Source organism: Gobius niger (genome assembly GCF_951799975.1).
Source record: "Gobius niger genome assembly, chromosome: 10".
Lineage (NCBI taxonomy): Eukaryota > Metazoa > Chordata > Actinopteri > Gobiiformes > Gobiidae > Gobius > Gobius niger.
In genome coordinates, this window is record NC_136861.1 from 22,833,144 (window position 1) to 22,848,533 (window position 15,390).

The 15,390-nt window shown below is 43.2% G+C and overlaps 1 protein-coding gene across 1 annotated transcript; it reads left to right on the forward strand.

The window, feature by feature from the left end:
• Positions 1–15,390, forward strand: gpr139 (G protein-coupled receptor 139). The gene is made up of 2 exons (XM_079564897.1): positions 1–444; positions 13,566–15,390. Exons 1-2 carry the CDS (start codon positions 300–302, stop codon positions 14,543–14,545), a joined length of 1,125 nt encoding a protein of 374 aa, XP_079421023.1. The 5' UTR covers positions 1–299; the 3' UTR covers positions 14,546–15,390.

The following is a 15,390-nucleotide window of genomic DNA, read 5'->3' on the forward strand; positions in this document are numbered from 1 at the left end:
CCATCCTCTCTCCTCACTTCCCTCCTCACTCACCTCCTCTTCCCTCTTCCCTCCATCACCTACAAACACACCGCCATCCCCCGCATCTCCTCCTCATGTCTGTTGTCCCTGCCATTATTTCCCTTGTACAGTCTTTCAGCTTTTACACACTCATGCTGATTGGCACTCAAGGACAGAGCACCCGCGCTGCCTCCTCCGACCGGCTACGGGGCAGTTTGCTTCTTGACACTGAGCACAGCTAAAGGAAGAGGATCGAGACCGCCCCCCCCCTAAAGAAAAAAGACAGTTCGAAGGCAGTCATGGAGCACAGTCACATCTTTCCTGTGTTGAGTCTGAACGGCAACTGGAGCCCAGGGCAGCATCCCCCAGAGGTCATCCAGGGGTGCCCCCTCGGACCACTGCCCGTGATCTACTACAGTGCCCTGCTCTGTCTCGGCCTGCCCGGTAAGAAACATGGACATTTTCATTCTTAACTGTCAGAATGTGTACTGTTTAATTTCACTTGTAAAATCTTGAGTTACAAGTTGAGTGTGTTGTGGCACATATGTTACTGGCAGCTGCCTCTCAGATCCTCACTCACTGGGGTATTTCTGACCTTGTGCTTGTGTCTATTTGCATTCGTTTTAAAATCACCAAAACTCTTGCAATTAACATAATGCAATACTTATTGTCCCAAAACGTATTAAAAAAAGAATCCATCTCCTTATACAGTATTAACTAATTCTTTATTCGAGCGGTTTGACCTTTTTGATGAACATTGATATGTAGCATCCTTCACTTTACAAAAAGGATTGTCTGTCTTCAGATGGAGAGAAAAAACAGTCCGTATTTCTCATAGAGACTGGCACCACTTCTCACTTATTCTTTGCGACCGTGTATCGGTAACAGGTATTAGGCAGTGACTCACAGTTTGACCTTTGTGGCCTCGTGTGTGTAATATGGGCTCTTCAATAATGAAGGTTCACTCATTTAGTCCAATCAGCCTCAGCGGACTGATTGGGGGGCTCACAGTCGTCAGGAGACCCATTTGCCACCCCCGTCCCGCTGTGTGATCTATGAGCGGTGACCTGTCCCACAACGGCGTGAGCCAAAATACTGTGAGCGGGTGTGCAAGAGAGAGAGAGAAAAGGAAGGAAAGATGAAAGACAGAGACGTATACTGGGGAGCTGGAGGTCAGTTGAAAGAAGGCGGTGATGCCTAACTCTTAGATTGGGAGCGAGATACAGAAAGCCCACAGGAGTCTTCATTTAGTTAATTTGAAAACACCATCTTATTAATATGAAATACTTACTCATTCCCTCGTGAGTAAGTATTAAGTCATCTATCATATGTAGAGGTGTGGCGGTTTGCAGACTAATGGAGAAAAAATAATGTGCCTCCTACAGGGTGCATTGATTTGCATATTGATTGGCCATCGGACTTGAAGTAAGATGGTCATCACAACTCGACTTTTTCTATTTTTCTAGGCTTGGGATTAATCGAAAGAGTACATCCCTAGTGGCTGTATAATATATCTGCAATCTTAAAATCTCATAGAATGATTTAACGCTTAATTTTCTGTTCATTCATGTAACTTACGTTCTACTAACTGGCCACAGTTGTAATTACAAGCAGCACCTCGGGCCAAACCCTGTAAATCTCTTTTTACCCTTTATTTCAGAGTTGTAGAGACCAGAGGGATGATCGTATTGCCAGTCAATTATTATTCAAAGGCATTTTAATTGCACATTTTATCATCGATTTGTCCTTCTACACCTGCAAGCTGTTAACAATAACCTTCGGTGTGAGCAAAACGCTTCCAGTGCCAGCGCTGCAGACTTATAAAGTTATCATTTCTCACCTAATTATTATCTCTGGACAGCAAATCAAGTCAAGCACAAGCTATTCCCACTCTTGTCCTTTTAACTTTCTGTTCCCTGACTTGGGCTGTTTTTTTTCACCTTCTTTTTTTATCAAATTCTGTTGAAGCACTAGTGTGCTGAATGTAATCTTGTTTTAGTGGATTAATGGTCGACTTGTGAGCCGCGAGGTGACACTTTTGTAGCAGCAACTTGTTCAATCATTACGGCACAACTCAAGCTCTGATCATGAATGTTTCATGAGCCTGCAATGTGCCACTCCATATCAGCGTGACCCGAAGAGCCACATGGATTCAACACACTGGAGACTGGACCATATACTTATCTGAATATGTTTGTGAAAAGCTGCCTATCACCTTATTATCATATTAGAACTCTTAAAGGATCAAAACCATAGAGAATTCTGCTTTATGCAAATGCAGGCTGAATGCGTTGCTATGTGTTGCTTGTGCTGAGTGTGAGACGACACTGAATGAGGTCTGGAATAAAAAATAAAAAAATAAATCTATTCTATAAGGCGTTTTCTGTCTGCAGTCACTGCTGCAACGGTCTCATATTCAGTGATGACAAAACTACAATTCAAAACAAATGTTTGCAGTGGCCAAGCGTCCTACGATCGAATAGAGGGTATGCAGTTTGTGTCACAACATAGCAACAGCATGGCAACAGGAGATAAATAAGCGGCAATTCTACATTATGAGGTACTTGGTGTGAACCACTGCTTGGTAGAATTCATCACTGACTTTTGTGCCAGATGCCCCTCGTGACACATTGACCCTGAGCAACAGACGACAGACATCATCATACCCTCCATCTCTTCCCTGAGGTGGATGATGTTATATTAAGGTGACAGGATCTTTGGGGATAGCAACAATAATGATGATGTAAATGTCAATGACACAGGAGAAATCAGAAGGTGAATTAGTTTCATTTGCATCAAGACTTTGCACCGTAGGCTTTCCTTCTCAGGTCTGACCTTTTGTTGCTGAAGACAGGAGAGAGTCACCAATAGACAAGGGGCACATCACAGAAGGTGACGCAAATTGGGATTATGCAGGTGAAGTAGGAGATGGTGGTTATTACGGTGGAGCGAGAAGAGGAGACTTGAGCTAAGACAAGGTCGTGAGACGGCAGATTAATAACAGAGCAAGTGGCACCAGAGTGGAGGATAAACCCAGGCCAAACTCCAACATTTTTTAATGAGAACCTAACTTTGCTCTCACCTCTTGATTGCCTTCACACATGTTAGTCATAGACAAGCGTCGGCAGCATCGCAAACAGTGAGGGAGGGCTGCACGTGTGAAGCTGTAGAGACACTCGATGATGTGAGCGCAAATCCGAATCTACATCTTTACTGCAGTAGCTCATTTAGTTGACTCAATGATCCCCAGATCATTTTTTTGTGCCTTTGAGCAAGACTCTTAAAGCAGCACTAAGTAAGTTGTTTACCTTAATAAATCCTTTCCGTAGTTCCTCTGGGGGTAATACAAGTGTTAGTGGGATGATTGAGGGTCTTTCATCTCCCCCTGGTGTCTCTGGCCAGAAAACCGCAATTGCAACTTTGCTGCCACCGGGCCGGAGCCACCTATACACGCTAATGGAATCGTGAAGAAGAAGCTAACAAGCTAATGGAAAAAGCTAGCTGCGGGCTAGCACCAATTAAACGGTATTTACAGCCAAGTTTGAGTGAAAAAAAAATATCTCCATTGTGTAATTGAATGTACGATATCCCTCTCACCCTTTGTCTTTTCTGTCATTGTAGTATTTACTTTCACGGACAATTAATGAGTAAAAAAAAGCAACATGCTACAACACCTGCAGTGGCGCTTATGGCCTCTAGGGGCATGAGTCACTTAGTACTGCTTTAACCCACCCCCAAATGTAGGTGGTAAAGCGCCAAATTGAGACCTTGTACCATAGACTTTGCAAATGTCGAGAATCCAAATTTGAAGAATTTGTTTTGTACAGATTTCATACAAATATGGATCTTTTTTATGACGATCAGAGTATGGTGAGTGTGAAGCCGATCTCCAGCATCTTACCGGATTTAATATACTGTAATGGCAGTTAACGATACATAGTAATTAAAACTATAGACTGTATGGATTTTAACGTATAGTATTGTTACTACTTTATATATATATTGAGGTAAACTGACAGCGTTATCAGCCACAAAGGCCAGGCCACTCTTGTTGTTATATTCTGTCACCTGCCCACCACGCGTCTGGATCATTGATTTCTATCGCGTTTTGTAGTGTAATGAAACAGGTTCAGTGTTTGTGTGGCTGTTCAGCAGTCAGAGGTGCACCCACACCACAAACACCTATTACTAAAAGTTTTTCCTCCGAGTTCCACTTACCTGAGCTGCAAGGGGAAAACGCTTGGCTGTGTCATAGCACTAACAGCCTCACGCCACAGTCCGGACCACATGTCAGCTGCAACTTAATGAAGAGATGCGCCCCATTGATTTTCAGTTGGACTATCGATCCGTCAATCTGCAGCCTTGAGAGTAGGACCTGTGTGGGATGGAGGCATGGTAATAGATGCTATCGGGCTGGAAATGAGTGGAAGGTGCAGACTGAAATGGATGAGAGGGACATGCTACAAGTAGTTTGTCACTCTTTGAGACAAATCACTTCTAGGTAGCGTCCCGGCTGGGGACAAGGGGCAGGGGTGGTTGACCAGAGCAGGACAGAGAGGCAAATGAGCAGAAGGGGGTCTCCTGTGGCGTCTTAATTATCTACCATTCAGACAAATACTTAACACATCATGAGTTCTTACATTTGATCAAAGAACCAAGATGATCGAGGTGTGATGAATATTGGCGCTTAAATCGGTGAGAGTAGTAGTAAGGGATCATGCTCTCAATCGTGCAGTAGTTTTCCATCAAAGAACAGTTCTCCATCTGCAGCCTACTGGGTTGTTTTAGCGTTGGGGCTTTTTCAGCAACTACTGTAATTTGATCCTTTTAGCTGCAGACTGTGTTTAGACTGAACTAGTACAGAGTAGGAAAGCTTGTTATTGGTTCCATCCATCTTTATTCTGAACTTGTCTCTATTATTCCACTATGATACTTATCGGGCATGAGAGGTTGAACCAGTTGAAAGTAGTCGGGGTGCTGATGATGTATACATTGCTGCAGTTTAGATTTCGTGTACTTCTCTCACCAATGCCTGTCTTGACCTTGTTTGGGGCGGGGAGTGTTCCTGGTTCGGGTGAGGTGCAGCACTGCTTTATGTCCGCTCGGGCTGACACTCTCAAAAGACAAATGGGAAATGGTCTTCATCAACAACAAAGTGCTGGTGACCTTTGAAGCCCGCTTTGATATTTGGTGGCTCTGTCTTCTGCCACACTGCTGCCCCTCTCTCTCTGTCTCTCTCTCCCTCTCGCCGCACCTGTCTACTCCTCCGAATTCTCATTTTCTCAGTGACCTTCATCCTCCCAGCCTCTCCCCCATTAGCTTATTAGCTCCTTACAATCATCAAATGTTAGGAAACCTTTTTACGGGGAAAAACTACTCTAGTGTTGTTGACTTTTTGCATACACATATCATAAATGGCAGACAAGAAGGCGAGTTAGCCTCTTTAATGACGGAGGTTTTGCATTTTGTTTTGCTGTGTCACCAACAGAGAATAGATTTCAGTACAAAGAAAGAGCATTTATTCTGTTTGTTTTCTTAACCTCTTAAACCTGCCACCTGAACCAAGCACACTTTCTCCTGTTTGATTTTATCCAAATTTAAAAGCTTCTCAAACAAAAGCTGAAAAGTGGCGAAAAATCAACAAAAGAGCGAGAAAAACATGATGAAAAAGTGTTGGAAAAGCAAAACAAAAGAACCAAAAATCACACAATAAAAAAGCGGCTAAAACATGACAAAAAAAGCATCAAAAACAAGGGGAAAGAAGCAATGAGGAAACCAACAAAAATGTCAAAAACACGGCCAAAAAAAAGAGGCAAAAAAGAGACGAAAACACAACAAAAGTTATGATCAGTTTTGTAGGCCTTATAGCTTTTCCAATCGGCCTAGAGGCTGTACACTCCAGTCTTTTTGGTGCACAAAACAAAAACAAAATGCATTTATAGGCCAAATTATGTCACAGTGGAGGAATTCTCTATTGAGCGTACAAAAAAGTCCATATAATTGTTGCACGTCTTTTTACTATTTACTTTACTTTTTTCACTTACTACTCTTTACTATTAGTATGAGAAGTGTGGATTTTGGCTTGTATTGAGACAGTAGCTTGACAGCCTGAAGTGTAAACTGATCGTGCTAAAGCTTTGACTGGTTTTAATAGGTCGCTTTCACAGAGGTGAGAAGTTGGTGAAAATGTGTGAAAAGCCCCACAGTCGGAGTTTTTTTCTCTGACCAGCACCGTCGCTGTGAATGTGTTTGAGATGAGTCAGCCTCGTTACTCCTCGGGGGAGAACACTGTGCCTCACCAAACAACGCCAATGGCCCCTGTCCCTCATTATATTAGAGGGGCAGAGGTGAGGGGAGTAAATGTCCAACTCAAGCACAAGCAATCTCACGACTGCATTATAGTCTCAGCAATCAGGCACTTTCTCTTATTCAGTGTGAGATCTACTTTCCCGCTTGAGCTCCAGCGTGTCTCCCTGTGGCTCTCGGCTCTGACTCACGGATTCATCGTGGGAGCAAGCTGTATATTTCAGACTTTATAAGGAAAAACCTATGCATATATAATCTTCTCACATTATCAGTGCTTATGATGATTGGTTTTACATATAGATGGATGTTACAGCAATAATGGGAAAAGTTTCTCACCTCATCAATAACTGTGCGGTCGCAAATTCATGTAATAGAAGTTGGTACTACAGCAAAAGAAATGTTTAACCTCTTACCCCCCGCCTGAACCGAGCACGTTTTCTCCAGTTTGGCTTTACACAAATCTAAAAGGTTAAGACAGGCCTGTGGCCCACTTTTAATTGGCCTGCTGGGAATTCTAAAAATATAATTTAATATATTTTTTTATCTTTCTTTTTTTTTTTTTTGCTTTAAAGGGACTATACAGAGTTTAAAAATGTTAAAATTATGTATTTTCCTCCCCCTACATGTTCCAGCCATGTCCTAATGTGTAGAATGAGCCCAGACCTGTTCACCACAAATGCCTCTAAAATCCTGCACTGTCACTCAGAAAGGTGTTAATTCGGGTCCGAAGTGCTGTCATGCACAAGCTTAAAGGAATAGGCCACCGTTTTTACATACTGAGATATGTTCTTACCTCACTTTAGACGTGTTAATATATCCCCGTCTGGTCTTTGTCCGCGCGCTCTGTCACGCAAACGGAGCACATACGCAGCCTCTCCCACATGTCACATAGCTCCGAAAAAGCTCACGATAGAAGCTACCAAGCTCTTCCACGTGTTCCCTATTTAAATAACGTTACGTGAAGTGTTTTCATGCGAAGTATATTTACACAGAAATGTAGCATGTCGACTTTATAAGCAGATAAAAAGGGGAACTATATTGTGAGGCGTAATGATACGAGGAGTAAAACGTCCGCGCAGTAACTCCTAAAGGTTATTGACGGAAGTGAGCGGGGGAAATCTTTAGGAGTTACTGCGCGGACGCTGTGCTCCTGTATCATTACGCCTCACAATATAGTCCCCCTTTTTATTTGCTTATAAAATCGACATGTTACATTTCTGTGTAAATATACTTCGCATGAGAACACTTCACGTAACTTTATTTAAATAGGGAACTCGTGGAAGAGCTTGGTAGCTTCTATCGTGAGCTTTTTCGGAGCTATGTGACATATGGGAGAGGCTGCGTATGTGCTCCGTTTGCGTGACAGAGCGCGCGGACAAAGACCAGACGGGGATATATTAACACGTCTAAAGTGAGGTAAGAACATATCTTAGTATGTAAAAACGGTGGCCTATTCCTTTAATATAGAAGGTGCAGTTACACATAAGACCAGAGGTGGCAGTAGTGAGCATAAAATGACCAACTTGCAGCTAGCCCCTTTAATGGAGAAATTCACTTGTACTTTGAGCTCTTAGAAACACTCGGTGTGCAAATAGGCAGAAAATGTGAGAAAAATAAACAAAAAAACAATTAAATAGTAAGTGTATGTACAATGACTACCAAGGACTTTGTGGGGACAAAAGTATAAACAGTAAATAATTAAGTAAACAGACTATTAAAAAAATGTTATAGTCATTATTAGCCGTGCATGTTTACATCATAGTGCAAGTGGTTGATAAAGTGATGCAGGCGAGTGATTTAAATATGTTACTTTACAGCCTTGTAGTCTAACAGCAGTGGGGATGAAGGCCTTGTGGTAGCGCTCCTTCTTGCACTGAGGGTGTCTCAGTCTGCCACTGAAAGAGCTGCGCAGCTCCTCTACAGTCCCGTGCAGTGGGTGGGAGGTGTTGTCCATGATGGAGGTGAGCTTGGCCGATAAATCTTTATAATTGAATATATCTAAAATAAATGAAAATCCATCGATAGAAAGCTGTTATGAAGGCTGTTCTCTTTTACTTATTCAATTAAAAAGCATTGTTAATGTAATGGCTTAAGAGAAAGTATCTACATAGCGACGAAAAGGAGGATGAAAACGCAACAAAAAAAGGACGAACAATAAAAAGGTGGTGGAAACACAACATAAGAGCAATGGTAAAAAAGAGATGAAAAAGCAACAAATAAGTGACAAAAACATGACGAAAAAGTGACTCAAAAGTGGGTCGAGAAGCTTTTAGATTTGGATAAACCCAAACTGGAGAAAATGCGCTCGCTTCAGTAAGATGTGTAAAACTACTTGAGAAATGACTCGACGCCCTACACCTACTTCTGTTTAGGTGTTCCGTACAAAATTCTTAAGATAGGACACAAGAAAAGGCATCAGTATTACCCGCTGCTAAATACAGCTTTTATCACCTACAAACAGGTTTGTGTTAATCACATATATAATGTTTTTTCCTTTTCCTTTTAAACAAACCACAGACACCTAATTGCTCTCGCTTGCTCGCTTGATGTGTCGAATGCAAATGTCATTTCTTTTGCCCATCCTGCTCTGATCAATTCGGGATGCAAACACACATGCTGTGTGCCGAAGACCTCTGGCATGCTTCTGTCGATATGTCGGCCCCTGGGAGCACACAGAGAGAAGACGTCGATGGGAAACGAATGGGTGGCACTGCCCAGGCCGGCTGCTGCTAAATGGAAATGTCAAGCCCACTGTAGATCGCTTTTGTTTGGCGGCAGAAAGGCCCCTCTCTCTCCCTGGGAAGCCTGAACTAAACAATACAGCAGCAGTGACAATCAGCAGCGCACCACTTTGACTCTGTGTAGCCGTGAATGAGAAAGAATCAGATTGAACTGAACAGAGGTCAAACAAAGTTTCATGTGAAAGTATTACTTCTGGGTATACTGATGTATTATTTTTGTATCACTACTTTAGTCACAGCCCGTGGTATCAATGTATTGGGTGGAATATGTTTTGGTGAAAGTCGCAAACAAAACAAAATGTCCAGTGTGTTTCATGTCAGACTGTCTTTGCCAAATAACAGCTTAAAACAGGTACTCAGTCTGTGATAAATATACTTCTTCACCCTTCGCTTCACTCTGCACAGACTGTGGCTTCTAATTGAAGAACAAAAATGATTGATGACACTCAATTGAGAAACATGGCGGCACTGAAATAGGCTGTGTACGTGACAAAAACAGTTTCAAGTCTTAGTCACATAACGGTTTACACTTGTGTCATAAAAACACTGGTTTTCTAAGCCAAGTAATACTTCAAATCAAAATAAGCTGAAAAATGTATAATGTGTTGCACAGTGAATTTCTCCTTTGTGCGATCAAGAAAGTCTTATGTAATTTATCATTAAAAACTATTTATATTATTAGTGGCGCGAACATGATATGTAAATGACTTTGTGCTGTGGACTTTTAGCGTTTATGAGAGTCAAAAATCTGAACTGCACCAGCTTTTTGTGACACTTTAACACTTTAGCACACAGTCTATTTTCAACATGTGCAAAACCCTTCGTAATCAGGCCCTCAGGACACACAGAGAAAGGTTTGTTCTCTACAGATTTACCTCACAAGGTGCAGGTGGTGATATTTTCGCTCACTTTTAAAAACCTCATCTGTTCAATTTAACAGTGCGCTCCCCAAAGAATTCTGAATCTGACTGAATAAACAACATGGGCTTTAGAAGTCGCTCCAGCCAAAAAATGCATAATGAAGAAGAAAAAAACATACATAAGTCGCTCTGGAGTATAAGTCGCACCAGCCTTGGCACCTACCTGGGCATAGAGGCGTAACTGCACCGTTGACATGTCTCTCCATCTCAACGCATTTGTGAACTCGTTCCTCCAGCTGTGGCCATCGAGCTTTTAGCCCGCGATCAGCTTTTTTTGTTTTCTTCATTGTCGTAAGAGTAACCTCCGCTTTTCGCCATTCCCTTTTAAGTTTCTCGCTTACTCCACACTTTCTTTCTGCTGCTAAATTACCGTTTTTTGAATCTCCAGTGGTGCAGGAGTAGCAGATACTGGTGCAGAAGCCTAGAGCGCCCTCTAGCATGTCTGTGTTAAAGCAACATGTGAAATTATATATTTTGATATATAAGTCACACTTGAGTATAAGTCGCACCCCCAGCCAAACTATGGAAAAAAGTGTGACTTAAGTCTTTTCATCATTCAAAAGTTTCTTTCAAAGTGCCATGTCTCATATTTTATCACTTTGAACCAATGATTATCTGGTTAAGGACCGGTGTTCCTTCACGCTGAGCTGCTTTACTGAGCCAAGCAAATAGTATCAGTGTGCAATGTCTAGAAAAGAGCAAATAACTGCTTGTAAACCTTTTTTGCACAATATTACATTGCTCTTTTTAACTTTTTAAAGCCTATATTTTCAACAGACAGCTATCTTGACCGGTAAATTGTTCTAGCAGCTTCCTCATTTACTAATTAATTGTAGAACAGACAGATTAATTCAACTGGTAAATGTGTGAATTTATCTTTTTTGGCGCAGAAGCTTAACTCGACAGCTGATTGTGAAATGACTGATTGTTCTGCACATGCGCAGCAGCACCGTGCACTTCCCCTCGACAAGCAGCTTGTTTCGACACCGGCTCAAATGCACATTGCGCCCTCTTAGCCTCTATCTCATGATGATTGAATGAATGTTTGCTAATTAATCGCTGCATTCCTAATGATCTGCATTCTAAGTGATGCGTGTTCGACAGAGTGTCTTCTCTTGCGTGCGCGTCCGTCTACCAAGGACATCTCTACTCATTATCTGGAGCCAGTTTTTGTAATTTGTAATCCGCTGATAGAGGCCGAGGCTGTGAAGTGTGATGGACCAGACTTCAAGCTGCCATATTTAATACAATCTCAGATCTATTACCGCGGAGGGAGACCGCACTCAGAGCACACACAAATCAGCTGAGTGCATCGGGTCTCAGAGATGTGGCCTCCTGAAATCAGATTCTTTGAGGAACTTGAGCACCAGTGACTAGCTTTACTGAGCTAAACGGACAGTTTAGCATCAGGAAGGAAGGAGGAAAGAAAGAAGAAAAGTAATAACTCTGAGGCAGTGTTTCTCAAACCGTGGTATGCGGGTTCGAGACTGTGGCAGCTTCGATGTTCTGTTGGGCTCGTCCTGATTTAGTCCAATTTTAGGACTATAGTTTACTCACTGACAGACAAATATTTAACCTCTTTTTAATCCTGTTTTAACCCTGTTTTTCCATACTGAGAGATACCTGAGCTCAGACGAGTTGATGCGTACCTGTGTGGTCTTTACACATGCCCTCAGTCACGCAAAAAGACCAAAGATGTTGTTAGCATTTAGCCTCTCCTCCTCTCCTCTATGGACCCAAATGGGGGGAAGTTAGAAGCGACCAAGCTCCTCCACGTTTTCCTATTTAAATACGGTGAGTAGTTACACGATCTAAATATAGTCACACAAAATTAAACATGTCGATTTTCTATAAAGCGGATAAAAAGAGTTCTATATTGTATGGCGTAATAACACCATAGGAGCATTTCGACTGTACTGCATGGGTGAAGTATTATTACGCTGTACCCTTTTTTTATCCATTTTTTTTACTACACTTGGATTGTGTAAACGCTCACGTATCTGTATATAAATAGGAACAACATGGTTGGTCACTTCTAACTTCACCCCCGTTCGGCCCCATAGAGTAGAGGAGGAGAGGCTAGATGGTAACAACATGTTCGGTGTTTTTTGCGTGACTGAGCGCACACGCAAAGACCAGACAGTTACGCATCAACTCGTCTAAGCTCAGGTAAGAACATATCTCAGTATGGAAAAACGGTGGCCTGTTCCTTTGAGGCGGGGGCTAAGAGGTTAGAGCAGTAGTTCTTGGTATAAAGAACCATTGAACTAAAGCATTCTGGATTAGGACGGCAAAGTCTAAATTTTACATGCAGAAAATTCAAAATTATAAATGGATCATTATACAAAGATGCTCCACAGTGAGTTGAAAAATCCCAGCGTGTGCCACAGCGAGTAATATTTGTAGCCGTGTACGACGACCAAGAATCAAGAAACTTGCGAGACGAGAGCTGCTGTTGCCCTGGCGCTTGGGTTGTAAAATTAGAACTGTTTCCTCCTTTGAGACCGCTTAGAGACAGATATAACCACACATATTCTCATATAATTCAAGAAATGAGTTGCAAAAATGGCACATAAACCAATTCCAACTTTAAGTCGTTTGGTTAAATTTAGGTTTTGTTTTACTGCGATTATGTTCTGCACTCCCTGTAATTTTGGTGATTACTAAACGAAATCATGGAGCGGCGCAATCATGGAACTTGCCACCTGCTCTTGAAAGCCCAGGTACAAAGAGGTCCTCATTGGAATAATCTGAATGCAATTTGCGCACAGGAACATTTAGAGGCAAAGAAAAGCGAATCGCACAATGCCAAAGAGACATAACATTGTCCACGTGAACAAGGGAAGCCATGCGCGCCCTCATAAAGCAGGTGCATTTAGGGCGCTCGTGGATGAGTCATGGGGGAGGGTTGGATCTCAGCCTCGTGGATTGAACCAAAATGGAACAAGCTAATAGTACAATAGGGGATTTAGGATCATTAAATGTTTTTGTTTGATTTTTTTTACCTGTATTATCCAGGATAGTCCCACTGAGGCTCAGATTGGAAGGGTTTAACCTCTTAACTCCGGCCTGAACCGAGAGCATTTTCTCCAGTTCAAGCTTTACCCAAATCCTGTAGGCCAGTGTAACACCTCATTTGAAAGCTAAGACCTACAAAACTAAACTGATCTTTTCCCTCACATCATCAGATTTTTTTCCATCACTTTTTCGATTTTTTTTGTCCATTTTTTTGTCACTTTTTCGTCAAATTTTTCTCACTTTTTTGTCAAATTTTTGTCCTTTTTTGTACATTTTTTGTCACTTTTGTCACATTTTCATCCTTGTTTTCGTCTCAGTTTTGTTGCTATTTTCACACCTTTTTTCCAGAAGCTTTTGGATTGGGGTAAAGCTGGAGAAAATGTGCTCGGTTCAGGTGGGAGTTAAAGGGAGTCCTGGCCGCTTTTTTTTACATGATTTTAGTGGCAAGGGAAAACAGAGCATTCGGAAACATAGGAACAACATGTCAAACCCAGGAGCTTGTGTCCCAAGAAAGTGAAATTATAAACACCCCCCCCATCATTTTCAATCTCTAAACTCCTCTTCTCCTTCTCCTCCCCAGCCAACATCCTGACAGTGGTGATCCTGTCCCAGCTGGTGCTGCGTCGTCAGAAGTCCTCCTACAACTATCTCCTGGCCCTTGCGGCGGCGGACATCCTGGTGCTGCTCCTCATCGTTTTTGTAGACTTCATTTTCGAGGATTTCGTCTTGGCGAAGCCTCTGCCCCCGTCCCTGAACAGCGCCGTGCAAGTGCTGGAGTTCTCCTCCATCCACACCTCCATATGGATCACCGTCCCCCTCACCATCGACCGCTACATCGCCGTTTGTCACCCGCTGCGGTACCACACGGTGTCCTACCCCGCCCGCACACGGAGGGTCATATTCGCGGTGTACATCGGGTGCTTGTTGTCTGCCGTGCCGTACTACTGGTGGCCGGAGCTTTGGCACAGCCTGTACGGGGCGGGGGGTGTCGTGGGGGGCGACGCGACCCGGAGGACTGTGGCGCAGCACGTTTTGGTGTGGGCCCATTGCACTACTGTCTACCTCCTGCCCTGCACGGTCTTCTTCACGCTCAACGCCGGCATCGTCCGCAAGCTTCGCCGGCGACGCAACTGCTTCCGCCTGCGTGGTTACTCCACCGGAAAGACCACGGCCATCCTCCTGTCCATCACCTCCATCTTTGCCGTTTTGTGGGCGCCTCGCACGCTCATGATCCTGTACCACTTCTACTCGCCGCCTCCTGCCACACAAGGCGCCAGCCAGTTGCTACACCTGCTCACTGATCTGGCGAACATGCTGGCGCTGCTCAACACCGGGGTCAACTTTTTCCTCTACTGCTTCATCAGTAAGCGTTTCCGGGGCATGGCGGCCAACGTGCTGCGCTCCCTGCTCCACTGCCGGAAACAGCCTCCGCCTTTTTACGCCAGTCACAACTTCTCAATCACCAGCAGCCCCTGGATCTCCCCGGCCAACTCCCACTGCATCAAGATGCTGGTGTACCAGTACGACAAAAACGGAAAGCCCATCTGCATTTCCTCGTGAGCCTTTACCCCACTTTCACCACAGGTAGAAAATAATGGGGTTGTCTCCTTGGCGACCAGTTTTACCCACAATCCCTCTTTGAGGCTTGGAAATGTCAACCAGCCCAGAGCACACAGAGGCGACACTTCAGCACCAAGGCGAGGTGGAAGAAAAGTCTTTGTCGTTTGGCAAAAAAAGAAAAAATAATGCAAACAGCAGTCCTCAAGAGATTTTATCTTGTGTGGAAAAAAAAGTCAAAAAAAAAAAAAAAGTCAGCTACTTTTCTAAACTTGGTGCCCACATTAACTAAGACATCCATGCACAACATTCACAGTACTAATACAAAGTGTCTGGAAGGTCTCATGATTTCATTTCAGTCACACATCAGTGCTGCAGAGTGAAGACGTGTGTCTTGTTGCATGGGGGGTCAGGACACTGAAGTCACTCCCGGGGTGTTCCTCAAGCAGAGCAGCGCCTCGGGTCCACTGCCCAACGCCACTCCCGTCTCCAACAGTGGCAGACTTTAAGGGTCACACTCGTGCAGAAGCCTCAGCTGCATCCCATATCAACACACAACCATAAGACGTTTTTTTTTTGGTGTTCGATATTTATCGATGGTGCGCTTGACTGTTACGGTGTTACGAAAACTATATATTAAGGTTCTATGTTCTAGATGTAATGATTGTAGTTATCACATTTCCAGATTAGAATGAGGAAATGTCTGCTTTTCGTAGATAGTCCTCTATTAGCTATTAATGGTTTGTGATGACAAAATAAAGAAAAAAAAAATGAATGTACTTTTGAACCTCTAACTTTCAGGGAGACTGAGCACAGGATGACAGTGCTGTGCCGTGGCTATAATGGCA